The sequence below is a fragment of the Miscanthus floridulus genome, chromosome 3 (assembly GCF_019320115.1).
Source record: "Miscanthus floridulus cultivar M001 chromosome 3, ASM1932011v1, whole genome shotgun sequence".
NCBI lineage: Eukaryota > Viridiplantae > Streptophyta > Magnoliopsida > Poales > Poaceae > Miscanthus > Miscanthus floridulus.
Window position 1 is genome coordinate 49,809,643 of NC_089582.1, and position 26,470 is coordinate 49,836,112.

Genomic DNA, 26,470 nt, shown 5'->3' on the forward strand with positions numbered 1-26,470 from the left:
AGCAACAAAAAGATATGACCCTAGTAACTACTCAAGTGATGTAAACACCTCAACGACGATCAGGTTTCAAGTGATTATGGATATATGAGGAAGCCATAGGGGCGTGCCATGCGAACATAATTTGTTCCTAACATATCTTAATGTTTTTTAGATAATGGAATAAACAATATATCAAAATGTTTAGCTGAGACTTATTCCAAGGCAAGGCATAACATGTTTCATTTCTGTCGTTCCAGAACAATACAATTCAAAATGTCCCAGATTCCATAATGTTGCTATGATACAAGACGTTCCTAACATCCTGATGGTCATCTGTGCAAAACACAACCGTGACCTATTTACTGACAAATATATCTCATTTTGTCTATGAATGTAAGGTTTGCACACGGTGGGTGAAATTACTTAGAATTTCCTTCTAACTTGCGGATACATTTGCATGTAGGAATGGACCGAACAATTTCATTGCTCCAAAACAGCACCATTCAATCTGTCATCGTCTCACCGACTATCTTTGTGCATATCGATCAACTAGTGCCTTTGCTGCCTCTGGGGCAAAGAATTTTGCCTGCAAGGAAGGTTAAAGCATACATTACAAATTCAGATCAAAGACATTGATCACTCCATTTTATCTTCACCTCAGTTTACTTCTACATTGTATAGCCTCTTTGGATGAGGTGGAATGCTTTAAAAAAAATTAGGATTTAGTTCAAATTGAAATCAAGTCCTATAAGTTTGTATTAAAGATCGAGTTCTATACATGACTTGTAACTGTACCTATGTTGTACTCCAAGCTGTTTTCGGCCATATATATACAAGCTCACCGAACCCTCATAATGGGTGTGTGTTTCCTGATTTTTCTACATGGTATCCAAGTCTGGGTTTTTATCTAACACACTTCTCTTGTGCTGCCCTAATCATGCCAGGCCCCTAACCGTACATCAGCGCCATGGCACGGACTCCCAAACTGCGCATTCACACCCATCACTACTACACAAATCATTTTGAGAGATACTGCCCTCAGATTAACGGAGGCGGGCGATATGGGCTGCCGCCTCCATTCAGGCAAAATATGATTCCATTCGTACTTGGTTGCTTCACAATTTCTCCAATATCACTATGGCACAGGCCTTGGCTGATTTACTTGCAGAAGAAACACGTCTCCAGTCTATGTATGCTTCTTCTGTATCTGTGCCTCATAGTGTTTTGGCAGCCTTGCAGCAAACCAGTGCACCAAAAGGCACCACCTTAGAGCCTTGCAAGCACTGTGGCAGGACTGGTCATCCTCTAGAGAATTGTTTTGCTCAACATCCAGCGAAATTGGCCGAGTATCGTGCACGTGCTGCTTGTGGTCGTGGTACTAGCTCCACTCCAAGAGGTTCAGTTTCTATTGCTGCAGCCTCACCTGTCAGTGCTCCCTCGACGTCTTGGGTTCTTGATTCAGGAGCTTCCTTCCATGTGACATCTGATCAGTCCCACTTGGTCGCATGCAAACCAGTCACGGATGGTGCTTCTATTCAGACTACTGATGGTACATCTTGTCACATCAGCCATCAGGGTTCTCTTTGCAATTCTCATCAGTTAAACATGAATCTTCTCTCAGTAGGCCAAGTTACTGATAACAATTGTTTTGTCAGATTTGATGACTCATCTTGTTTCATTCAGGATCGTTGAAGCGGGACTGTGATTGGGACCGGCCATCCTCGTAAAGGTGCTCCTAGCCTCTACGTTTTGGACACCTTGCGTCTTCCTTCTTCTGCCACATCCACATCACGTGTGACCTCCAATACATCTTCATCCACCTCGTCCTTCGCCAAGTTGCATCACCGTCTTGGTGACTTCTGTGGATCCCATTTGTCAACATTAATAAATGAAGGTTGCCTAGGTCATACATTTGTCGAGTCTAGCTTCCATTGTAAAGGTTGCAAGCTTGGAAAGCAAATATAACTTCCATATTCCTCTAGTGTTTCTCATTCTGCAAGACCTTTTGATCTTATTCATTCAGATGTATGAGGTCCTGCACCTTTTGCTACAAAGGGTGGTTAGTGGTTACAAATGTTATGTTATTTTCATTGATGATCATTCCCGTTATACTTGGATTTATTTCATGAAACATCGAACTCAATTATGTTCTATTTACAAGTCTTTTGCACGCATGGTTCACACTCAGTTCTCTACTCCTATCAGAGTCTTTCGCTTTGACTCTGGTGGTGAGTATTTATCTAATATATTTCATCAGTTTTTTTACCTCTAATGTCAGAGTCCTTTCCCGTGGGGCTGGCTGGGGCCGGCTAGGGTAGGGGGCGGCGGCGTAGGGTGAGGGAGGCGGCGGCTGTAGAGAGGCAGGGGAGAAGACCGAGGCTTAGAAGGGAGAGGAGGGGATAGAAGGCCTTAGGCCAATTCCTTGCTTACCCTTGAACGGCTGCATAGCCCCTCTATTTATAGTCCTGGGAGACTTCACCCCTAAGCAATCTAAACTAATCCTCCAAGGAACCAGGAGAAGAGCTTTATAGATTTGGACTTCTTCTTTACAAGCAAGCAGATCCTATTTCCTAAATAAACCCGATCTATTTTTTATTCTAGACTTTCCTTTTATTTTTTATCCTCCCAGATATTTGGAAGTCAGCGGCGCGGCGGGAGGCCGTCCCTCCACTGGTCGCGCCCCCCTCCTGGTGGAGCGGTCGTCCAAGGCCTGGCCAGGCTGGGCCCGTAATCAGGCGTGTGACATCTCTCCCCGCTTCTCCAGGCAGCGCGTCCTCGCGCTGAAGCAAGCCCCAAGGGTTGACGACATTCGGTGGAAGAGGTTGGGCCGGTGATATCGCCTCCACCCGAACCAATAGGCAACCGCGGACGGGGTTAGCCCTGATCATGTTGTCGCGGGTGCGGTCGATGACGAACTCGAAGTAGTACAGGAGGTTGCCAATGTAGCCGTAGAAGTAGTTGTTGTATGGTCCTGGACCTCCTAGGGGGCCTGCAGCTTGGCGGGCGGCCATGAGCATAGGCCGATGGATGTTGGAGTCGAGATAGACCTGTTGTATTGTCCTTGGCTGCGGCTGTGGAGTTGGTGTTGTGCTTGGTGGCCGAGGCAGTTCCATCCGAAGACCCCTTAGATGCATTTGTAGGAGCAAAATTGGGGCTGATTTCGGTGTAGAGCCTGCTAATTGTTGGCGTTGTTTGCGGTGCTCCTCCTTTGGGCGCGGTTGGCACAGTTGGTGTGATCGTCTCCGGCTGAATTGGATTTGATGGAGGATTCTAGTGGCGCTGGTCAAGGAATTTGTTCATCTCCTCGAAAAGGCGATCGGTGATTTTGCGGACGTCGTTGCAGTTTTTCTCCATCGTCGTTGATCGGAGCTTGACCCGTAGGATCGATCTGGTTTCTAGATACCAGGTGTCAGAGTCCTTTCCCGTGGGGCCGGCTAGGGACGGCTAGGGTAGGGGTGGCGGCGCAGGGTGAGGGCAGCGGCGGCTGTAGAGAGGCAGGGGAGAAGAACGAGGCTTAGAAGGGAGAGGAGGGGATAAAAGGCCTTAGGCCAATTCCTTGCTTACCCTTGAACGGTGACATAGCCCCTCTATTTATAGTCCTGGGAGACTTCGCCCCTAAGCAATCTAAACTTATCCTTCAAGGAACTAGGAGAAGAGTCTTTATAGATTTAGACTTCTTCTTTACAAGCAAGCTGATCCTATTTCCTAAATAAACCAGATCTATTTTTTATTCTAGACTTTCCTATTATTTTTTATCCTCTCGGATATTTGGAAGTCCCCTTCTGGTGGCGCGGTCGTCCAAGGCCTGGCCGGACGGGGCCCTCTCCTAGGCCCGTAATCAGGCGTGTGACATCTGAGGGTACTCTTGTTCAGCTCTCTTGTCCTGACGCACATGCTAAGAATGGTATTGCTGAACGCAAACACCGCCATCTCATAGAAACTTCTAGAGCACTTCTAATTTCCTCGTTTGTTCCTTCTCATTTTTGGGGAGAAGCTGTTTCTACACGTGTCTACCTCATCAATTGTACCTATCTTTGTACTCCAAGCCATTCCCAGCCATATATATATAGGGTCGGTCACCCAACACTAGAGGATGTGGCGTTTTCCTATTTCCTACGGTTTGGATCTAGATCACATCCAAACATTCTTTGATGGCATAGGATGGCATAGTTGGCACATGGCCATGCAGCAGTAGGACCATAAACAAACATGCTGACCCCTATTCCTGGTATCTATATCATTTTTTCTCTACTAGCAAGATATGAAATAACTATACTAGTATTTGTCAAGAATTTTCAATGTCATTAGCAAAAAGAGAAAATACTACCTGAATAAACATTCTTTCTGCATCACCTGCTTTACCATTTTCCTTTAATATGATTCCCTAAAATTGGATAACAATACAGTTATGATTGCTGCTTGGTAGAAGAAATTAACTGCTATAGCCTATAAGTATGGTCTTTGTTTGGCATTACTCGTAATAGAAACAACATAATCCATTAAGACAATAGTACTGCAAAAACTAAAGTAATGGAAGCCAAGAGCTACTCATGGTTTGCATTAGATTATATATATATATATATATATATATCATGGTTTGCATTAGATTATATATATATATACAACTCCAAATGTAGGCCGTTATAGGATTATAGCTTATCAAACTTCTTTAACTTGCCTCATGAATATGTGAAAAGTTACATAGATTGACAACAGACGGCTGATGTTACTAGATTGTAGATTCATGACGGCAAATACTTTCGTGATATATAAGTTTCACTATTTGAAATAGTATATTTTTACAAAAAGAAAAGTCAAAGTGTCGCATTGGAGCTGTGCCGCTGTCCTAAACGACTTACATTTGGAATCAGAGGTAATATTCACTGTTCAGTATGCTAAAACTGGTTATATCTGATTGGCATCTCAAATCTGTTGGAACAATTAAGACCACTTCTGACTTCATCCTTTACTTTGTGCTAAAAAGATTAACTGACTATGTATAGCGCCAAAAAGAAGAGAAATTCATAAGTACCTTTGCTAAGTAACCACGGAAGTCTTCAGGATGTTCAGTGATTAGCGTATCGTAGACGGAAATAGCATCACTGATATGGCCCCAATCAGAATAAGCCTTCCCTAAAAGCAGGTCAACCTGTGATAGAATTTGAAAACAATATTGTACTTAAAACAAGTTAAGTTCTCCTATCAACATCAATTACACAGACCAAACTGAAGTCACAAGAATTATACAGTAAATAAGCAACTGACCATGTGTCCTATCTTAGTATCTAAACAACATTGTGAAAAAGTTACAAATCAATTTGCCTAAACTTCCCATCATTTTTTTGAAATAAAAGGGCAGGAGTTTTGCCATTCAATTAAGGAAGAAAGGATTGTTAGTTCAGTGTACAAGGAGCACTACAGCTGCACGCAGGCTACCCACAACAGAGCACATACATAAAACCCCCATTAGAGTCAAAACCTATGTTGTCATGAGTTCAGTTATCTATTCCAATACACAAAAGATTGTGTTTTTACAAAAGAACAGGTAATAAGAGCAGACCCCATGATACCACAAGGTACTTACTTGGATCGGGTCAATATCTTGAGGCTTCTGGCGATCATTGTCATTTGCAGCCTCCAAATCCACTAGTCCTGTTTGACTCTTTTCATTCAACTTTCCACGGCATAACAGAATTATATCAACTGCCTTCAGAAAATTGAGCAGGCATTAATTCATCAAAATCAGCATGTTTTTTTTTGTCTGAATGAAGTAATCAAAAGTTCAATACTAGAATCCAAGTTGCAGAATTATAATCATTCAGTAATGGAATTTTTCTTAATAGGGAGTAAAATATGAAGAAAATGGAAACATGGAAATATTAGTGGCATGTTAGAAAGATATCTTATAAGTGTAGATCACATAGAGCATAGACAACATTCATTTTACAACCCTCAAATATTAGGACCAATCACTGTGCACCCAATTGAACCCAGTTTTCATACTAAGAGCATATCCAATAGTTTTGTAAAAATCACTTGTTAAACCAATGATTGCACCAAGTAAACAAAATAAGTAGGTAGCTCGATTGCCTTTCTCCAATAGTTTGCAATATTTGGTTGCTAAACTGGGCCCACCACAAGGATTTCCCTGTGAGCTGGCGGCGCCCCCAGCCTAGGCTACTGCAGCTCCCTAGCTGGCAACTGGCAACTCCCGGCCAGCCACAGCCAGGGTCAGCAAAGAAAACCATGCGGGGAGGGAAAAAAACTAGCACCAAGTGCCGATAACAAGTGTGCAACGCATGCACATATCTGGAGTTGAGGGGAAGATTAACAAGTACTTATCTTTAGAGAGTTCATATAAAAAACTGTTGAGTGCAGTTTTTTTCCCTTTTTGCCGAAAAACAAATTAGGGAATTGTTTTAAGGAGCTCTTGAGATGCTCTATGTGGTTTTGACACAATCATGCTAGAAACTCAGTAGCCAGAGGGATTGGTGGCATGGCAAGCATGTTGGTGGTGACCACGTCCAGTGGATCCCCGCATGTAGCCATGCGGTGACATCTTTCCGTGGTTCTCCTAGTCTATAGTACATGCAGACTCTTGTATATGTATTTCACACACCGATCAATGCAAAATCATGTAATCTCAATTGCTTTCATGGTAATCAGAGCCTAGGTTAATCACTTGTTCCTTTTTTTCTTCCGCACCCAGCGCGCCATCCTCTCCAACGCTGCTCCATGGCCGACCCCGTCGCCCCTCAGGATCTCGCCGCCGATGCTGCTGCCCTCAAGTGCGCGGAGAAAGCTCGCGCTGCCCTGGAGGATCGCGTGCGCACAGCCAAGGCCGCCCGCGATGCTGCTCTTGCCCGCGCGGCAGAGGCAGAGCGCGAGGCCTTGCCCAAACCGAGCACGACGCGGTCGATGCCCGCCTTCGTGACGCCCTCGACCGCGCTGCCCGTGAGCGCGCAACCGCGGAGCTGCACCACGACGAGGAAGCCGCCACTGATGATGCCCCCGTCGCCGACGACGATCCTCCCGCCGCCGCTCTCCTTCAACACGAGGCCGCAGACCTTCTAAAACTGCACGCCTAAGGCCGTCACCGTGTAGAACATCCACGCCCTTGTGCCGCTGCTCCTCGACGTCACCTCCGGCTTCTATGCCCGGTGGCGTGAGTCGTTCCTCCTCACCGTCGGGAAGTTCTCCTTGGAGCGCCACGTCCTCTGACGACGTTGTGCCCTACTCCCCGGACTGGGTACGCATGGACAATGTCGTCCACATCTGGCTCCTCGGCACCATCTCCGACGATCTTGCCGACATCGTCTCCCAGCACGATGCCACCGCCTATGTAATCTACCAGTTCCTCGGGAACCGTACGACCCGCGCCTTCTACACCAACCAGGAGTTCAGCTCCTTCCAGCAGGGCGATCTCCCATCACCGAGTATTGCCGCCGCTACAAGCGGATGGCCGAGGACCTTCGCGATCTTGACGAGCACATCACCGACCGCACCCTCGTCCTCAAACATCATCCGAGGCCTCAACGAGCACTTCACTGCCATCGAGCTCCACCTCCGCCGCAGCAACCCATTCCCTTCCATCCTGTGGATGCGTGACGACCTGCGCTTGGAGGAGCTTACCATGGACAGGCAGCACCAAGCCGCTAGCCCCCACCCGCTGTCGACCACTCCGCCAGGCACTCATCGGCCCTAGCCGCCCCAACGCCCTCAACAAGCGGCCTCTGGGGTCAACTCCGGTGGTGGGTTCGGCAGCAGCTCCTACCAGCAACGCGGCAAACGTGGCAAACGCAGCCGCCGTGCCACCAAGGGCTCCGATGTCAACGGCGCCGGCCCTGATGTTCACGGGGGCGTTGCCGGACAGGCCCCCAATGGCACCTAACCCACCGTCTAGCGGGCCTCGTTAGCAACATCAACCCCCTGAATGGCACCAACTATCCTGCATGGAAAGAGGTGTTAGTGGTGCTCAGAGTCACGGACTAAAACCACGCACTACATGAGGATAAGCATGTTGCACCCGCTGCAAATGTGTCTGCTCATGTAATAAGAACTTACAACACTAAGCTTGAGAAGTGGGAAAAGAGCAACAAAATTGCCAGCATGATCATTAAGGGATGTAAGACATAATCTGCTGCTGACCTCTCACTCTTTGTTTGCTGCACAACAGATTTGGCAATACGTCATTCTCTGCTGTCCTAGTTGCTGTAGCAGTAGGGCAATAGGCCACCACTGGTATATTAGTTGGTAGCAAATACATCAGCCATGTCTTGGCAGTGGGCTGAGGTAGGAATTGTACTGCTAGTACTAGGAGTAGTTGGGGCTGTACTCAGCCATGCTCATGTGTACCTTATAGTTGGTACATGAGTTGTATATACTCTACCTCTATGCAATGAAAATAGGCAGTTCAGTTGCCACAAACCAAAAGAGCAGAGCTCTAGCCAACGCTGGTACTTGTGCTGTGTGTGCATGCATGTGCTCACCCCTTCTTCTATCTCTAGCCATAGTGAGTGAGTGTGTGTGCTGGTAAGCTTACTGCTTACCTGTGCAGGACAGTGAGGGACCAACAAGTGGTATCAGAGCCATACAGGTTCGCCTGCGTCGTCGGACTAATCGCCGGCGATGGCACCTGGCTCGGAGACGGGCAACAGCAGCGGAGCTGCGGGAGGCGGCAGTGCTGCTAGGGGTGCTCAGCCACGACAGGAGGTCGTCGCGTGCACGGTGTGGGAGGTCAGCGGCACTACATGGCCACAGCTGACTCGCACCAACTATGGCGAGTGGGCGGTGATCATGAAGGTCAAGCTCAGAGCCCGACGGCTCTGGAACGCCATCGACAAGGGCACCGATGTAGAAAATGACATGTCAGCGCTGGAGGCCATCCTCACTGCTGTGCCTGCGGAGTACCGGGAGCCGTTGGGGACGAAGAAGTCTGGTAAGGAGGCGTGGGAGGCCATTGCAGCGATGCGCGTCGCCTCTGATCGCGTAAAGAAGGCGACGGCCCAGCTGCTGAAGCAGGAGTACGCCAACCTCTAAGTTCAAGGATGGTGAGTCGATGGAGGACTTCTCCCTCCGCCTGCAGTCGCTCATCAGCAAGCTGGGGAGCCACGGTGTCACCATCGATGAAGAAGAGGCGGTCTCCAAGCACCTCCACTCCGTGCCGGTGAAGTACATCCAGATCGCTCTCCATAGAGACGATGCTGGACCTGTCCACCCTCACTATTGAGGATGTGACAGGCCGTCTGCAGGCGGTGGACGAGCACATGGAGCAGGCTATAGCAACGACGGACAGCGGCAAGCTGCTGCTGACAGAGGAGTGGGCTGCCCAGATGAAGATGTCCGGGGAACCCTCCTCCAGCCGTGGTGGCGATGGCAAGCGCCGCAGCAAGGCTTCTTCGGAGAAGAAGGTCGACCCCAACGCCTGCTGGCGCTGCGGGAAGACAGGCCATTGGACAAAGGAGTGCCCAATTCGCAAGTAGGAGAAGAAGGCTGAGGCTCATTTAGCGCAGGCTGATGATGATGATGAGGACACTCTCCTGATGGCGACGTTCTATGCACTGCACGATGTTGAGGCCAAGGAGAAGGGAGAGATGATGGCGGTGGAGGAGCACGGGAAGGCTCTGAAGGCTGTCAACCTCGACGAACTGCGCGCCCAAGTCCACCTCGGACATATGGACGTCGAGCAGGAGCAGCGGTGATACCTGGACTCCGACGCCAGCAACCACATAACGGGCTCCAAGGCAGCCTTCTCCGAGCTCGACGACAACGTGACCGGTACGTTGAAGTTCGGTGACGGCTCAAGGGTGGCGATCCGAGGGCGCGGCACCATCATCTTCAGGTGCCAGAACGGCGAGCACCGTATGCTGACGGATGTATATTACATCCCGCAGCTACGTTCAAGGATCATCAGCATTGACCAGCTGGATGAGCGCGGCAGCGAGGTGCTGATCAAGGACGGCGTCCTCAGGATCAGGGACCGGAAGCAGCGGCTTCTTGCCAAGGTGAAGAGGTCCCGGAACCGGCTGTACCTGCTCGACTTGAAGGTGGAGAAGCCCATCTGCTTGGCTGCGCAGCGCACGGAGGAGCCGTGGCTGTGGCATGCCCACTATGGCCATCTCAGCTTCGACGCCCTCGGCAAGCTGGAAAAGATGGTCTGGAGGCTGCCTCACATCGAGCACACAGGCGAGCTGTGTGACAGCTGCCTGGCCGAGAAGCAAAGAAGGCTGCCGTTCCCGAAGACGGCGAAGTACCGGCGGCAGAGGCCTTCGAGCTGGTCTATGGTGACCTCTGCGGGCCGATCACACCGACGACGAACAGCGAGTGCAAGTACTTCATCTTGCTGGTGGATGACTGCAGCCGGTTCATGTGGCTGCAGCTTCTGACCAGCAAGACCGAGGCAACGGAAGCGGTCAAGAAGTTCAAGGCGCGTGCGGAGGCGAAGAGCGGCAAGAAGCTGCGTGTGCTGCGAACTGATCGCGGCGGCGAATTCACCTCTGTAGTGTTTGCAGCATACTGCGCGGATCAAGGTGTGGTGCGCCACCACACCGCGCCGTACATGCCGCAGCAGAATGGCATGGTGGAGAGGCGCAACCAGACAATGGTCGGCACAGCGAGGTCAATGATGAAGGCTAAGAAGATGTCGGCGGAGTTCTGAGGAGAGGCGGTGACCACGGCGGTGTTCATCCTCAACCGCTCGCATTATATTGGTTAATTGGACTGTTGCTATTATAACTACCATCGTGGATTGGAGAACTGTCATTACTATTCGTCTATTTCAAGGCTTGTCATTATAATTTTTCATCTACCTACAATATGCCATGATATATGTTTGGGATGTAGTTTGACTCACCCTTGAGCTACCGTATTTTCGAATGGACAGAAATGCCCCTGCCACACCCTTCACCCTCCCCTTGCTGACTGTGGGTCCCACCTTACACTGCTGTGGGCCCACTCTTCAGACTTATCCTCACCACACAATCTCTCTTGCTCTCAAGCTCCAGGCCATGGAGGTCGTCGTGACTCCAGGTGGCCGTCTCCTACCCCCATGCTCTCTGTCGATTCCGTGCCCTCCAATCCCATGGTCCCCGGTGTTGCCGCCTCCCGCCCTGGTGGACCTTGCTATGTTGCCACCCCTACACCGAGGACTCGGCGTCACCCCCACGGACCTAGCCACCACGCTGCTTGGACCCAAGCAGAAGATGATCCGCCGTCCGCGGACCAAGCCGCGCCACCGCTCGGGCCTAAGCGGAAGACGGCAGGCTGCTGAAAAGGAAGGATGGCACGAGGCATCCACTGTCGCCTCGTCATCCTTCAGCTCATCACCCTCTCCAAATCAGACGGAGCCCCCACAGGCGAGCTCCCACAATCGAGAATGTTCTTCTCCAACTCCGGCAAAGCTCCCATGGGTGAATACTAGTGGATCTCCCACCACCATCTGCAGCTTCTTCCCCATGCTACTCTTTGTTCGCTCACATGTGGATGATGCTTGTTGCGGCCATGGCAGGCTCCATGCACACTGTCGCATGATGTGGCTCATTAGCCATGGAGGGATCTTTGCGGGCGCCTCACATAAGGCTGGTTGGCGCCGCGGGCAAGCGCGGTTGCAGAGGCAGCGGCTAGTGCAGGTGAGAGAATGAGGAAGACAGATAGGGGAGGGAGGAAGGGGATGAGACAAGTGGGCCCTTGTAAGTGAGGTGGGGAGATGGGCAATTTAGTCCGTACGAAGAGATAGTATGCGTCTAGACGTCCAGGGATGAGTCAAGTGTACAAAGTGAGGCTCAAGTACGCAACGAATTGTAATGGCAGTTTTCCAAATACACGAATAGTAATGGCAGTTCTCCAATCTGTGATAGTTGTAATGGTAGCAAAACTCACATGACGAGATCCTATTGCATTGGAGCCAAGAGAGAGGATTATTTGCTCGTTTTCGATTACTAAGGAACGTAAATCTAACATGAAGCCATATCCAAGTCAAAAAGTGGACTTTGTCCATTATTAACGTAAGGATAAGGAATCCATGAAGACATGTCATCATATTTTGTTTAGGCCTAGTTATTTACTCACTAGTAACTATTGAGAGATTTCCATGTCAATGCTTTGAAAAATACGGTCAACTAATTGTTAGGAATATCCAGGCCCATACGGTTCATGGTGGACTCTATATGTTGTCATCAACACTAATGGACTGATAATCTTCATTAATCCCCAAGGTTAGTAACACTAATATGGTATCAAAGCCATGGATGTGGTTTAAGGTTAAACCTAACCAATCTTTTTAGCCCACCCACTGAACCCACTCACACCATCAGGCTGCCATTGCAGCCATCATCTGTCATGTGGCTCGCAGCAAATCAGGCCAGCGTTGCGCTCCCAGCCCCTCTTATTCGCGGCTAGCCATGATTAAACAGGACGGTGTTGCAGCCGATTTTCCATTGCGTGGATCTCATCAGATCGGCTCCTCCCCGCTATCCGCCTATGGCTCAGTTTGCTGTCATGCCCCAGGATTGTCTTCAACTTCTGCTGTCTCCCACCGTGAAGCTGAGCTCAACCTCAGTCACTTATCCACCCAGAATGGAATCATCTCTGTCATATGGAATTGGCTCGCATGGCCGTCATGTACCATGACGTACCCCTGCAGCCCTTCATCCTGCTTCGGTTCATGCTAGGTGAATGGTGAAGGCGAATGGAGGATTGGAGATCAGTGCTGCTGGAGGCACAAGGTCATTGCTGGAAGGTCTCTGGTGCTCTCCAGTTACTGGTATTTGCTGTTATCTCTCCCTGTTTCTCTTCAATGTCACAGCCCAATGCAATTGCTATCAATATCACACTTGACAGTCAGAATTATCAGGAATGGATAGTTTCCATGAATACTGCCTTCAGGGGTTTTGGTCGAGCTTCCCACAAAACTAATGATCAGATGATCCGCCCACAGATAAGGCAGATTGTATTAATGCTACAAAAGTCAAGTCGTGGCTTAACCAAATATTGTTAATAGCATTAATCAATCTACAATTATGACTGTATCAAGGACAGTATACATTATAGGCCCACACCACATTGCCAATAGAGTGATGGACTCTATGTATTGTCATCAGAACTAATGAGTAATTACCAGCTTGCATAATACCCAATGTTAGTAACACTAATTACTATCCCAGAAGGCGAAAATCAAAGTGCTATTACGATGTTCAATAGAGCTTTACACACCTGATCTGGCTTCTTAGCATGAAGTAATGAATTTGTCAGCCCACGGAGAACATCAAAATCAATATTATCTGATGACTGTTTCAATTGTTAGTCTGTGAATAGCTCAAAGTGCTATTGAACAGGAAGTAGTGCAGTTGCAACACAAGATAGAGTGCAAAACATAGAAGCGCATACAGATTTACTTACAGATAAAGCGCTTCTGTATGCTGATGAACTCCCTTCATAATCCTTGAGCTCAAACTTTACTTCACCAAGCAAACGGTATGCTTCTGCTTTATCAGGGATTACCTGCATCAAGTAGAATATGTATATGTACAGGACAATAATTCCATAAGATTGACAGACCATCTAAGGCCTTGTTTGGATGCGCATGTATTCATTTCAATCCACATGTCTTGAAGTGTATTGGAGTGGAATTAAACTAAGTTCCATTCCAATCCACTCCAATACATGTGGATTGAAGTGGATACACATGCATCCAAACAAGGCCTAAATGATAACAAGGAGCGAACAATTAGCACACCTTAATTAGCTTCTCAAGGAACGTTGATGCCTTCTCATACTCACCTAGTTCAACCAACGATACAGCTGCACCCTGTGTGGCCATATGAAAACTGAATATGCATGGTATTAAGTTGCATGCACTGACCAGTTCAACCCAAAAGCTTAAGCTGATGAGGAGAGATAGGCAATTCACTTATATTCCAACACTCCCCCTCACGTAGAGGCTCCCTCAGGCCTCAGACGTGGAATAGGAGCGAGCAACAATTATTTCATTTAATTGTGCTAACCAGGATTCGAACTCGAGACCTCTAGCTTTGATACCATATTAAGTTGCATGCACTAACCAGTTCAACCCAAAAGCTTAAGCTGATGAGGAGAGGTAGGCAATTCACTTATATTCCAACACATAGTATGAAACAAAAAGAGTAGAAATTAAATAAAAAACATTTCATGAAAATTGGAGTATCTAAATGGATGTGATCAAAATCCATTCAAATGCATGTTGTCTTCCAAAAATTTTCATTTCCTACATACTAATACCAACCAGAGAAACAAACATGTGTATAACAGTGCTCTAAATACCACCCAAGCCACCTGTGCACCTACGTTGCTCTTAATGGGAATCCCGCATCTAGATGTCAGATGGTCCAATAGCTACTTTCGACGTTGGGAACTAGGCCCTTAGCAGAGTACCAATTATGGTCTCTGAAAGGTCGAAACTATAAACTGTTTCTGAGCAACAAGTCATGCTCAACTGTTCATCCCGATGCTTTTCCTCACATTGCTCTTGGCATTCCCCTCAGCCTCGCCCCTTCAAGAGCATCAGCATTATTGTTTCCATCCATATAGGGGGCGATGGGTTGACTTCCGAACACAACCAGGATGCGCGAGCCAACCAGGCCCCTAGCAGCCATGCTGGGCACATGCGAGGAGGGTCTGTTTGGTTTCTCATGTTCTGTCAGCTTGGTCCAGCAGGGCTGTTGTTTGGTTCCCAGGATGCACAAGCGCAAGAGTGATTTCGGCCTCCCGCATGCACTGGCACCACCCCAGCCAGGCTCCATGGGAACGAGGAAAAATCTCACGTGGAGAGCCAGGCCCGGCGGCTCCTTTTGCACAGGGTCAGCCTGACTAGAATGCTGGCGCACCCAACCAATCATGCGGTGCTTGCATCTGATGGGCCTGGATGGAACGAATACAACCAACCAATCACACCCATAGTGCTTATGTTTATGTCAAAATGGAGCTAGAGGCTGTTTTCGAAGGTTTTCTGTGGACATTGATATGAAGTTGTGAATTGTGAAATGTAGTTTCTTGTTATGAAGGTGGTGAAATCTGCAGTCCTGATTGATAAGAACACTTTCCAGGGATCCCAATTCCCAGCTGCTACTTGTGGCCATGCTGTACTTTAACCTGGTGTCTTTCACTGACTCCAAATTAACAGTTCTTTGAAAAGAGAATCCACCCTGAACATGAACGAATAACAGAGGAATTGTGCTCTGTTCACACCCTAAGGGCTATTAAAACTGTGTATCAATTAGAGGCTACAAATATATTTGAAGGATATTATCAAAACAACATTCATTTTCAGGCAAGATTAGAAAATAGTGCACTTCCAATCGTGTGTGGTGTAGGTGTGTTGTAAGGGTTTCTTTACCAACAACACCCCCCCCCACCCCCACTCCCCGCTATTAAAGATATGCAGCTCTCCTGCATGTACGACGAAAAAAAAACTCCCAATCAAAAAGTTTAGATCAAAAGGCTGTTCCAAGGTGTACCACAAACAATCCTCCAAACACTTTTTCCCCATTTACACCACCACCACCAACATAGCCTTTCAGTCCCAAGCAAGTTGAGGTAGGCTAGAGTTGAAACCTACCAAGAGCCCCAAGTCACGGTTCAAGCACTTCAATAGCTTCTTTCCAAGTACTCCTATTCAAACATAGATCTCTAGTTATATCCCAAGCTTTCAAATCTCTTTTTATTGCCTCTTCCCATATCAATTTCGGTCTTCCTCTACCTCTCCTCATATTATTAGCTTGGCTTAGGACTCCACAATGCACTGGTGCCTCTGGAGGTCTTCTTTGGACATGGCCAAACCACCTCAACCGATGTTGGACAAGCTTTTCTTCAATTGGTGCTACCTCTAGGCGATCACGTATATCATCGTTCCGAACTCGGTCCATTCTTGTGTGACCACAAATCCATCGCAACACACGCATTTCTGTAACACTCAGTTGTTGAACATGTCGAATCTTTGTAGGCTAACATTCTGCTCCATACAACATAGCCGGTCTAATCGCCGTTCTATAGAACTTGCCTTTTAGCTTTTGTGGTACCCTCTTGTCATAGAGAATGCCAAAAGCTTGTCGCCACTTGATCCACTCTGCTTTGATTCTATGGCTAACGTCCGCATCAATATCTCCATCCCTCTGTAGCATCGATCCCAGATACCTAAAGGTATCCTTCTTATACACTACTTGACCTTACAAACTCACATCTCCCTCCTCCTGTACAACTCCACCAAAGTCGCATCCCATGTATTCGGTTTTAGTTCTGCTCAATCTAAAACATTGTTTTTGAGGCGTCGCTTAGGCGACAAGGCGTGCCCAGGGTGCTGGGCGTCGGGGTCGCCACGGCATGCGTGCGTATGCCGTCAGCCATATGAGATTAGGCGTGGAAAGGCGTCGGGCGAGCGCCTAGAGGCCTGTGGCGGATGTCGGAGCAGCAACTCGAGAGGAAGACGGAATCGGGCAGGGAATCGAGCGGACACAATGAAAACTGGCGGGAATCGACCGCGTCGCGTCTGTGCTAGAAGGAAAAGGGCGAGAATCGACCGCATATATGTTGTTGCGCGGCAAACCTCCCGCTCGAGGGCTTTTACCACAGGTGTGGGCCGCTGCAGCTTCATGGAGAGAGGAGAGGAAAAGAGGCGGCGGCCCTGCTTCTAGGCGGCAGAGGCGGAGGCGGAGGCGGAGGCTTGCCGCTCCTTGCTCGAGTCCACCGGCCGCGCGTACCTCCCGCGAGTCCGCCCCTGCATCTCCTCCTGGCTGCTCGAGTCCACCAGGGGTCCGTCCGCACCGCACCTACAGCTCCTGCCCGTCCGCACCTGCTCGCCCGCCTCCGTCGACCGTCTACCCGTCCGCCTCATATGCTCCCTGCCTCCTCTTTGGTCTCCTCTGCAGCCCTGCTTCCCTCCTCTTCCTCTGCTTCCCTCCTCTTCCTCTGTTTCTTTCTCTTCCTCTGTTTCTTTCCCTGCAGCACTAGTCATTAAGTTATATTATGTTATTAGAGACTAATTTGTGGCTATTGAGTGATGAGAGATTTCAGATTTGCTATTTTGGTACTTTACGTTGTGCACTAGCACTCTGGTAGCATTATTTATTATGGTATTACATGCTAAGACTTGCTAATATTAAGGTATGATTTGCTTCTGAATTTTAGTATCATTATATATTAAGATGATCGTATGGTGTCGCCTAGGCGTCTGCCATAAACGCCTAGGCGTTGTGAAGGGGGTAGGGCGCCGCGCGTCGCCGCAGCGCCTCAAAAACAATGATATAAAACCTTTAGACTCAAGGGCCTGCCGCCATAACTCTAGTTTTCTATTTACTTCCGTCTGGCTTTCGTCCACTAACACTACATCATCAGTGAACAACATACACCAAGGGATATCCCCTTGTATGTTCCTGATAACCTCACCCATTACCAAGGCAAAGAGATACAGGCTTAAGATTCACCCTTGATAAAGTCCAATTTTAATCGGGAAGTAATCTGTGTTACCATTGTTTGTTTGAACACTAGTTACAACATTGTTGTACATGTCCTTAATGAGGGTCACGTACTTTGATGGGACTTTATGTTTGTCCAAAGACCACCACATAACATTTCTTGGTATCTTGTCATAAGCCTTCTCCAAGTCAATAAAAACCAAGTGAAGGTCCTTCTTCTGCTCTCTAAACCGCTCCATAACCTGTCTTATTAAGAAGATTGCTTTTGTGGTTGACCTTCCGAGCATGAAACCAAATTGGTTTGTTGATATCTGCGTCGTTCCTCGCAAGCGTTGCTCGATGACTCTCTCCCATAACCTCATAGTGTGGCTCATCAACTTAATTCTCCGATAATTAGTACAACTTTGGATATCTCATTTATTTTTGTAAATTGGTACCAATATGCTTTTTCTCTACTCCTTAGGCATCTTGTTCGATCGAAAGATATTGTTGAACATCTTGGTTAGCCATACTATAGCTATATCCCCGAGACATCTCCACACCTTGATTGGATACCATTAGGGCCCATCGCTTTGCTCCCTTTCATCCTTTTCAAGGCTTCCCTGACCTCCGATTCTTGAATCCTCCGCACAAAACGCTTGTTAGTGTCATCAAACGAGTCGTTTAGTTGAACAGTGGTGTTCTCGTTCTCACCATTGAACAATTTATCAAAATACCCTTGCCATCTATGTTTGATCTCATCCTCCTTCACCAAGAGCTGCTCTCTCTCATCCTTTATGCACTTGACTTGGTTGAAGTCCCTTGTCTTCCTATCGCGAGCCCTAGCCATCCTATAAATGTCCTTCTCTCCTTCCTTCGTACTCAAAAGTCGGTAAAGGTCCTCATAGGCTTGCCCCTTTGCCTCACGGCTCGTTTTGCAGTCTTCTTTGCCACCTTGTACTTCTCTATGTTGTTTGCACACCTGTCATGATACAAGCGCATATAGCACTCATTTTTCTTAATAGCCTTTTGCACATCTTCATTCCACCACCGAGTGTCTTTCGAGTCGCATCCGCTCCCTTTGGTCACTACAAGCACATCTGAAGCAACCTTCCGAACGCATGTTGCCATCTTCTCCCACATGTTGTTTGCATCGCCTTCATCATTCCAAGGGCCCTCTTTAATGACCTTTTCCTTAAAGACCTTTGATGCCTCCCCTTCTAATTTCCACCACTTCGTTCTAGCAACCCTAGCTTGTTTGTTCCCACGAGCTTGCACTAGAAAGCGGAAGTCAGCCACCAGCTTGTGTTGAGCGACCACACATTCTCCAGGTATCATCTTACAGTCCACGCATGTTCGTTTATCCCTCCTTCTTGTAAGGACAAAGTCGATTTGATTAGAGTATTGGCCGCTACTAAAGGTCACTAAATGGGACTGTCTCTTACGGAAGAAAGTGTTAGCTATCATCAAATCAAAATCTATGGCGAAGTCTAAGACTTCCTCTCCCTCCTGATTCCTACTACCGTATCCGAAACCCCCATGAACCGCCTCGAAACCTGCACTTGATGTAGTGGCTATTAAGATCACCTCCTATAAAGAGCTTCTCGCTACTAGGGACAGCTCTAACCAAGCGATCTAAGTCTTCCAAGAAAAGCCGCTTAGCACTCTCATCATGACCTACTTGGGGGTCATACGCACTAATTACGTTTAAGACCATATAACTAATGACAAGTTTAACTAAGACGATTCTATCCCCTTGTCTTCTCACCTCCACCACACCATCCTTGAGGCTCTTATCAATCAAAACTCCTACTCCATTTTTATTTGAAGTTGTCCCTGTGTACCAGAGCTTGAAGCCGGTATTGTCCACCTCCTTCGCCTTCTGCCCCTTTCATTTAGTCTCTTGGACGCATAAGATATTTACACGCCTCCTAACCGCTGTGTCCACTAACTCTCTTAACTTACCTGCAAGGGACCCTACCTTACAGCTACCTAAATGGATCCTAGTTGGCTCGACTAGCTTCCTTACCCTTCGCACCCGCCGAGGTAGGTGTGAAGACCCTTGCTCATTTTGCACCACACCCGGGCGCCGATGTGGCGCGTCACTAAGGATGCGACGACCCGATCCTTGCTCACTTGACACCGTGTCCAGATCGCGACACGACGCGTCACGGGGGTGACGACCCGGCCCTTGCTCATTTAACACCATACCTGGGTTCCGACATGGCGCGTCGCTAAGAGGGTTACGCCCCAACGGGATTCTTTTGGGTTTCATCTCCATTAAAGTGGCTAAGTTTTTACATTGGCTCACCGCGCCTAACACAACCCTCCTCCTTTACTAGGAATTGGGACCTGCTATGCTGGGACACCAAAGACGCCCCACCAGAGGCGGAGTTCCCCATTGACACCACTAATCTAAAATTGAGCATCCATAGACACAGTTAAGAAACTTTAGTGCACATGCACCAGCACATAAGAAACTTCAGTACAAATTTGATATGTCGAATAGCACTTCACCTCAAGAGCGGTAGGATCATTAGGCGACTTGCTCAGTGTTGCTTGAAAGCCTTGCAGTGCATTCTAATAAAAAAGAACTGATGATATCTTAGTATGATAACAAATTAGCAAAAATGAATGCAAATGAATACAATTCTTTGGCCCTTCAATTCGAAAACAATCATACCAGTATTGCACATTCAGAACTTGTGCAATACCTGAGTACTTAAGGTGTGGCCACTTTTAAATAACCCTAGAGCCAAGCTATTATTCTTTGATACTCGGCTACGTGCCATTTAGAGTTTAAATATTTTCTTCGCTGCAAATTCTTGCCTAAATAATGTTACGGTGCAGGTGAATAGCTGATAGAAAAATGTATATTCCATTTTCATTGAAATATTGTCTATCAATGGATATTACCTTTTAATTAATTCATTTCTTTTTTCACATGCAAGTAAACAAACGAAACATACAAAATTGGGAGAAATGGTTACCTTAAACTTTTCTTCTTCCTCTTGAGAAAGCTTTTGTTTAACTACTGCACTTTCTTTGCTAGGGCTAACACTGAAAAAGGAAGTTTAGGAGGTACAATGTAGTCACAACAAGCACAAGAAAAATATTCATAAGTGTATCTATTCCATTTCTACAGTTATCTGATGGTTGCCTTAGGAGAGAATGCTCTTCCCCTTTTCAGTCCTCATACAAGTCTTCCAGTTTTGATGTTTTTATTAAAAAATATAGTCTGCTTTCCTAAAGAACTAAATAAGAAGCATTATTTTTCACTTGAGTTCCCACTATTTTGGTGTTGTTTTATTTCCCTGAGGGGCTGTTTTTGTGTGTCTGCAACTCTGCATTTTTTATGTTCCAGTGCTCTGTTGAGGGCAACCTGTGGGTGGCTGTGGTGCTCCCTGCGACCCTGCACACAACTCTCTTTGCTTCCTTTCCAAATTGAATGGCAGAGCCCCTGCCCTTTTCTTTCAAGAAAATGTAGTTTTAACAGAGAACATAAAACATTCTAACTGAGCCTGGAATTTTTTATCAATGACTTCAATTTTCAACTTTCAAAATTTGACTTCAATTGCAATTTTGAAAAAAAAAATATTCCTGTTTTGCCTGCTCTTTCATTATTCTGCATGCTACCAGGACATTTGACAAGGACAGAACACTTCTTGGTTGTAACAGTTATATAATGCATTGCACTATCTTGGCAAGTGAAAATCATTTTTAAAATAAATAATATAAAATGCAAACACTATGGATAAAATGTAATGAAGAACGGACTATTGGTGGCCCATTTGTGTGGTAGATGTAGATTCACCTTCCGTAAGGAAGGAAATCCCCAAAAGCGAAGACTAGTCCAAAGACAACAACAGCAACGCCAATTCCAACCTACTGAGAGAATTCTGATAAGTATATGACCTGAAGATCAATTACTAATTTACCATGGAAAACATGAGAAAGTCCATAAAATAAAACTGACCCTAGTACCAAAGCCAATTGTACTTTTATCTGGCTCAATTGGAGCATCATAATCAATAGCTTGATAATCTTTGTTCTCTTCAGCTTTCTTTTTCTCAAGAGCAGACCTAAACAGAACAGAAGCAACCGAGTTGAGAGTAACAAGAAATGCTTAAGTAGAAGTATTCGCAAGGAATATACCAAATAATATATATATTTTTCAGAGCCTATATAGTAAATAGGAGTGTATCTATTATCAAGAGCTAGCAATAATGGTGCAAATTATGAAATATTATCCAAATTGCACTGATTGATACATGCCTTCATGTAAGGAATGTTTCTGAATAAGTAAGCAAAGCTGAAGAAATTCTAACAATAATCTCAAAGATACAAAGTGGACATTAACCATATGGATGTCTATGCAGAACTGGATCAGGTGTAGGCTAGTCCTTGACAAAACAAAGGTCAGAAATTCAAGAACACAGCATGCCAAGGTTGTCATGGTCGGGCGCACGTATTCCAGGCGCCGCCGAGCCCGTGACGTACGCCGTGACGCGGAGCGCGCAGAACGCGCGGTGGGCGCACACGAGGACGCGCTGGGCGCGATCACCGCTAGTGGCTGTTTTGGAAATTAGAAATAGCTTTCTATTATTAGTTCCTAAATTAAAGGAGTATGTTGCTCCGGTCAGTTGAGGCCGATGGCCTTATATCCCTGTAACAGACTTTTGGTTGGGGGGAAGAAAGATATTACCAATCTAATCTCCCTCCTCTCTTCTCAACCAAGCCTGCGACAGAGAGTTACCTCGCCGGAGAAGACGGATCGAGGCTACGAGCTACGTAGCCGAGGTCCAGCTACCCGAGGGTTTAACGCCCTTGACAACCTAGTATCACGATCCCGGCGATCCTCGCCTTCTCGATCCACATCACCGCCAGCCGCCGCCACCCCACCACCACCTACAGCCGCCGCGCCACCATCATCTGCATCGTCGTCCGTCGCGTCGTGTCCAGCCGACATGGGTGACATCAATGACCTCAAGGCCACCGTGGAATCCCTCACCAACGCCATGAAGACGTTGCAGGCCACGGTCAAGGCCAACGCCAAGGCCATCGCCTCCCTCACCTCTGACCGCACGTCGTCCTCGGGCTACAAGCCGGGCTCCGGCGAGCACCACAATGATCGGCCGCCGAAATTCCACAAGATGGATTTTCCCCGGTACGATGGCAAAACCGATCCCCTCATCTTCATCAATCGCTGCGAGTCCTACTTCCACGAGCAGCGGATCATGGAGGAAGAGAAGGTCTGGATGGCATCCTACAATCTCGAGGACGGGGCGCAGATGTGGTACATTCAGGTCCAAACGGACGACGGCACTCCGTCATGGCGCTGGTTCAAGGAATTGCTCCACCTGCGCTACGGGCCCCCTCTCCGCACTGCTCCCCTCTTCGAGCTGGCGGATTGCCGTCGCACGAGCACCGTCGCGGAGTATCAGGATCGTTTCCAGGCGCTTCTTCCCCGCGCCGGTCCCCTGGAAGAGGCACAAAGGGTGCAGCTGTTCACGGGCGGGCTCCTTCCACCGCTCAGCCTCGACGTTCAGGTCCACAATCCGCAATCCCTTGCGGCTGCTATGAGCCTGGCGCGTCAGTTAGAGCTCCGGGAGCAGTACGCGCCAGCGCCTGCCAAGGCCGCAGCCCGTGGCCTGCTACCGGCCCCTGCGCCGCGCCTGGCCCTCCCTGCGCCTCCGATCGCCAAGGCGGACGCGACTGTGGCCGCGGCGGACGGTCACCCGCTGGTGAAACGTCTGTCCCTGCCGGAGCAGGAGGAGCGCCGTCGGCAGGGCCTTTGCTTCAACTGCAACGAGCGGTACACGCGCGGGCACAACCGCGTCTGCAAGCGGATCTTCTTCATCAACGGCGTCGACATCGCCACCACCGAGGACGCCACGGCTGAGGACGCGCCGGACGCGGAGGCCCCAGTTTTCTCCTTGCACGCGGTCGCTGGGGTCCCTATCTGCAATACCATCCAGCTCCAGGTGCTCCTGGCCGCCGCATCCTTCGTCGCGCTCATCGACACCGGCTCCACCCACAGTTTCATCGGGGAGGCGGCTGCTCGGCGCACGGGCCTGGCCATCGAGCCGCGCCCTAGGCGCACGGCGACAGTGGCAAACGGCGAGCGCGTCTCTTGCCCCGGCGTGATCTGCCAAGCCCCGATCATCATCGACGGCCTAGAGTTCCACGTCGACCTCTTCGTGATGCCCCTAGCCGGGTACGACGTGGTCCTCGGCACGCACTGGATGGCCACGTTGGGGCCCATCGTCTGGGACCTCACTACATGGACCATGGCGTTCCAGCAGGAGGGGCGCACCGTCTGTTGGCGTGGCGTGGCACCACCATCCACTCCGGGCCTCCACGCCGCCACGACCGACGACTCCCTCCTCGAGGGGCTACTCGGCTCCTTCGCCGAGCCGAAGGGGCTGCCTCCAGCGCGCGCACGTGACCACCACATCGTCCTCAAGGCCGATGCGGCACCGGTGGCTGTGCGGCCGTACAGGTACCCTGCGGCCCACAAAGATGAACTGGAGCGGCAGTGCGTAGCCATGATCGAGCAGGGAATCGTCCGCCGCAGCGACTCGACGTTTTCCTCCCCCATCCTCCTTGTCAAGAAGCCGGACGGGTCGTGGCGGTTCTGCGTCGACTACCGCGCGCTGAACGCGCTCACGGTGAAGGACGCGTTTCCGATTCCGGTCGTCGACGAGCTGCTCGACGAGCTCCACGACGCACGGTTCTTCTCCAAGCTGGATTTGCGCTGCGGGTACCATCAGGTGCGCATGAGGCGGGAGGATATCCACAAGACGGCGTTCCGCACCCACGACGGCCTCTACGAGTTCTTGGTCATGCCGTTCGGGCTGTGCAACGCCCGGACAACGTTCCAGGCTCTCATGAATGATGTATTCCGCCCATTCCTACGTCGCTTTGTGCTCGTTTTCTTTGACGACATCTTGATATACAGCAAGTCCTGGGCGGATCATCTTCGTCACCTATGCGCCGTCCACACCGAGCTGCGCCACCAACGCCTCTTCGTCAAGCGCTCCAAGTGCGCGTTCGATGTCACCTCCGTCTCCTACCTCGGCCACATCATATCGGAGGCAGGCATCGCCATGGATCCGGCCAAGGTGCAGGCCATACACGACTGGTCGGTTCCTCGCTCGGCGCGAGCGGTGCGCGGCTTCCTCGGCTTGGCGGGCTACTACCGCAAGTTCGTCCACAATTACGGCTCGGTCGCAGCGTCGCTGACAGCCCTCCTCAAGAAGGACGGCTTCTCCTGGAACGACGAGGCGGCCGCGGCTTTCAGTGCGCTCAAGGCCGCGGTCACCACGGCCCCCATCCTCGCCATGTCGGACTTCTCCAAGACGTTCGTCGTCGAGTGCGACGCCTCGTCCCATGGCTTTGGGGCGGTGCTCATTCAAGATGGCCACCCAATCGCCTTCTTCAGCCGTCCCGTGGCACCCCGCCACCGCGCCCTCGCCGCGTACGAACGGGAGCTCATTGGGCTGGTCCACGCCATATGCCACTGGAGGCCGTACCTCTGGGGCCGTCGTTTCCTCGTCAAGACGGACCATTACAGCTTGAAGTACTTGCTAGACCAACGCCTGGCCACCATCCCGCAACACCATTGGGTGGGCAAGCTGCTGGGCTTCGACTTCGCCGTCGACTACAAGCCGGGTGCGACGAACGCCGTGGCCGACGCGCTGTCCCGGCGTGACACAGAGGAGGGGGCGCTCCTCGCGCTTTCGGCTCCGCGCTTTGACTTCATTGACCACCTCCGCCAAGCACAGCAAACCGACCCGGCTCTCGTCGCTCTTCCCGAGGACATCAGTGCCGGCTCCCGCAGGGCGCCCTGGTCGGTCGTGGATGGCATAACCCAGTTTGCCGGCCGGCTGTACATACCACCGACCTCGCCTTTGCTCCAAGAGATCATGGTGGCTGTACACGAGGACGGACATGAAGGGGTTCAGCGCACGCTGCACCGCCTGCGGCGCGACTTTCATTTTCCTAACATGAAGCAGCTTGTCCAGGACTTGGTGCGTACGTGCATCGTCTGCCAGTGGTACAAGTCCGAGCACTTGCATCCGGCTGGACTCTTGCTTCCCCTACCGGTGCCTCAGGGGGTTTGGACTGATATCGCCCTCGACTTCGTGGAGGCGCTTCCGCGCGTCCGTGGCAAGTCCGTCATACTGACCGTGGTGGACAGGTTCAGTAAGTATTGCCATTTCATTCCACTGGCGCATTCGTACTCCGTCGAGTCCGTCGCCCAAGCATTCTTCACCGAGATAGTACGACTACACGGCATGCCCCAGTCCATGGTCTCGGACAGGGACCCGGTCTTCACGTCGACGTTCTGGCGCGAGCTCATGCGCCTGATGGGTACCAAGCTGCACATGACGACGGCGTTCCATCCTCAGTCCGATGGTCAATCGGAGGCTGCCAACCGCATCATCATCATGTACCTGCGGTGCCTCACCGGGGACAGGCCACGGCAGTGGCTACGTTGGCTGCCCTGGGCAGGGTTCGTCTTCAACACCGCCTACCAGACGTCGCTGCGGGACACGCCCTTCCGTGTCGTCTACGGGCGCGATCCGCCGTCCCTCCGGTCGTATGAACCGGGAGACACGAGGGTGGCTGCTGTCGCAAAGAGCATGGAGGAGCGCGACGAGTTCCTGACCGACATCCACTACCGGCTGGAACAAGCTCAAGCGACACAGAAGCTGCACTACGACAAGGTGCACCGCCACGTCGAGTACCGGGTGGGCGATTGGGCGCTCCTCCGTCTCCGGCAGCGTACGGCGTCCTCACTTCCCCAGGCGGTCATCGGCAAGCTCAAACCGCGCTTCTTCGGGCCGTACCGCGTCACCGAGCTGCTCAACGACGTCGCTGTCCGCCTCGCCTTGCCGCCCCGGGCTCGCATTCACGATGTGTTCCACGTGGGACTGCTCAAGAAGTTCCAGGGGCCGACGCCGGATACTCCTCCGCCCCTACCGCCTCTGCATCATGGCGCCGTTGCCCCTGAGCCAGAACGTGTTGTCCGGTTCCGTCTGGCTCGCGGGGTGCACCAGGTTCTT

General features: G+C 49.7%; 1 protein-coding gene across 2 annotated transcripts in view; it reads right to left on the reverse strand.

Annotated features, from left to right (window-relative positions):
* Positions 1-202: 202 nt before the first annotated feature.
* Positions 203-26,470, reverse strand: part of LOC136541632 (protein SLOW GREEN 1, chloroplastic-like) — a 30,393-nt gene continuing 4,125 nt past the window's right edge. For both annotated transcript variants that reach the window (XM_066533615.1, XM_066533616.1), the window contains 11 exons: positions 21,376-21,481; positions 21,214-21,284; positions 20,390-20,459; positions 19,917-19,979; positions 13,712-13,783; positions 13,375-13,476; positions 13,189-13,263; positions 5,564-5,686; positions 5,012-5,128; positions 4,307-4,363; positions 203-565 (listed from right to left, as the gene is read on the reverse strand). In XM_066533615.1, coding sequence (XP_066389712.1) covers positions 506-565; positions 4,307-4,363; positions 5,012-5,128; positions 5,564-5,686; positions 13,189-13,263; positions 13,375-13,476; positions 13,712-13,783; positions 19,917-19,979; positions 20,390-20,459; positions 21,214-21,284; positions 21,376-21,481 — 916 coding nt within the window. In that variant the 3' untranslated portion in view covers positions 203-505. The remainder of the gene's footprint in view (positions 566-4,306; positions 4,364-5,011; positions 5,129-5,563; positions 5,687-13,188; positions 13,264-13,374; positions 13,477-13,711; positions 13,784-19,916; positions 19,980-20,389; positions 20,460-21,213; positions 21,285-21,375; positions 21,482-26,470) is intronic.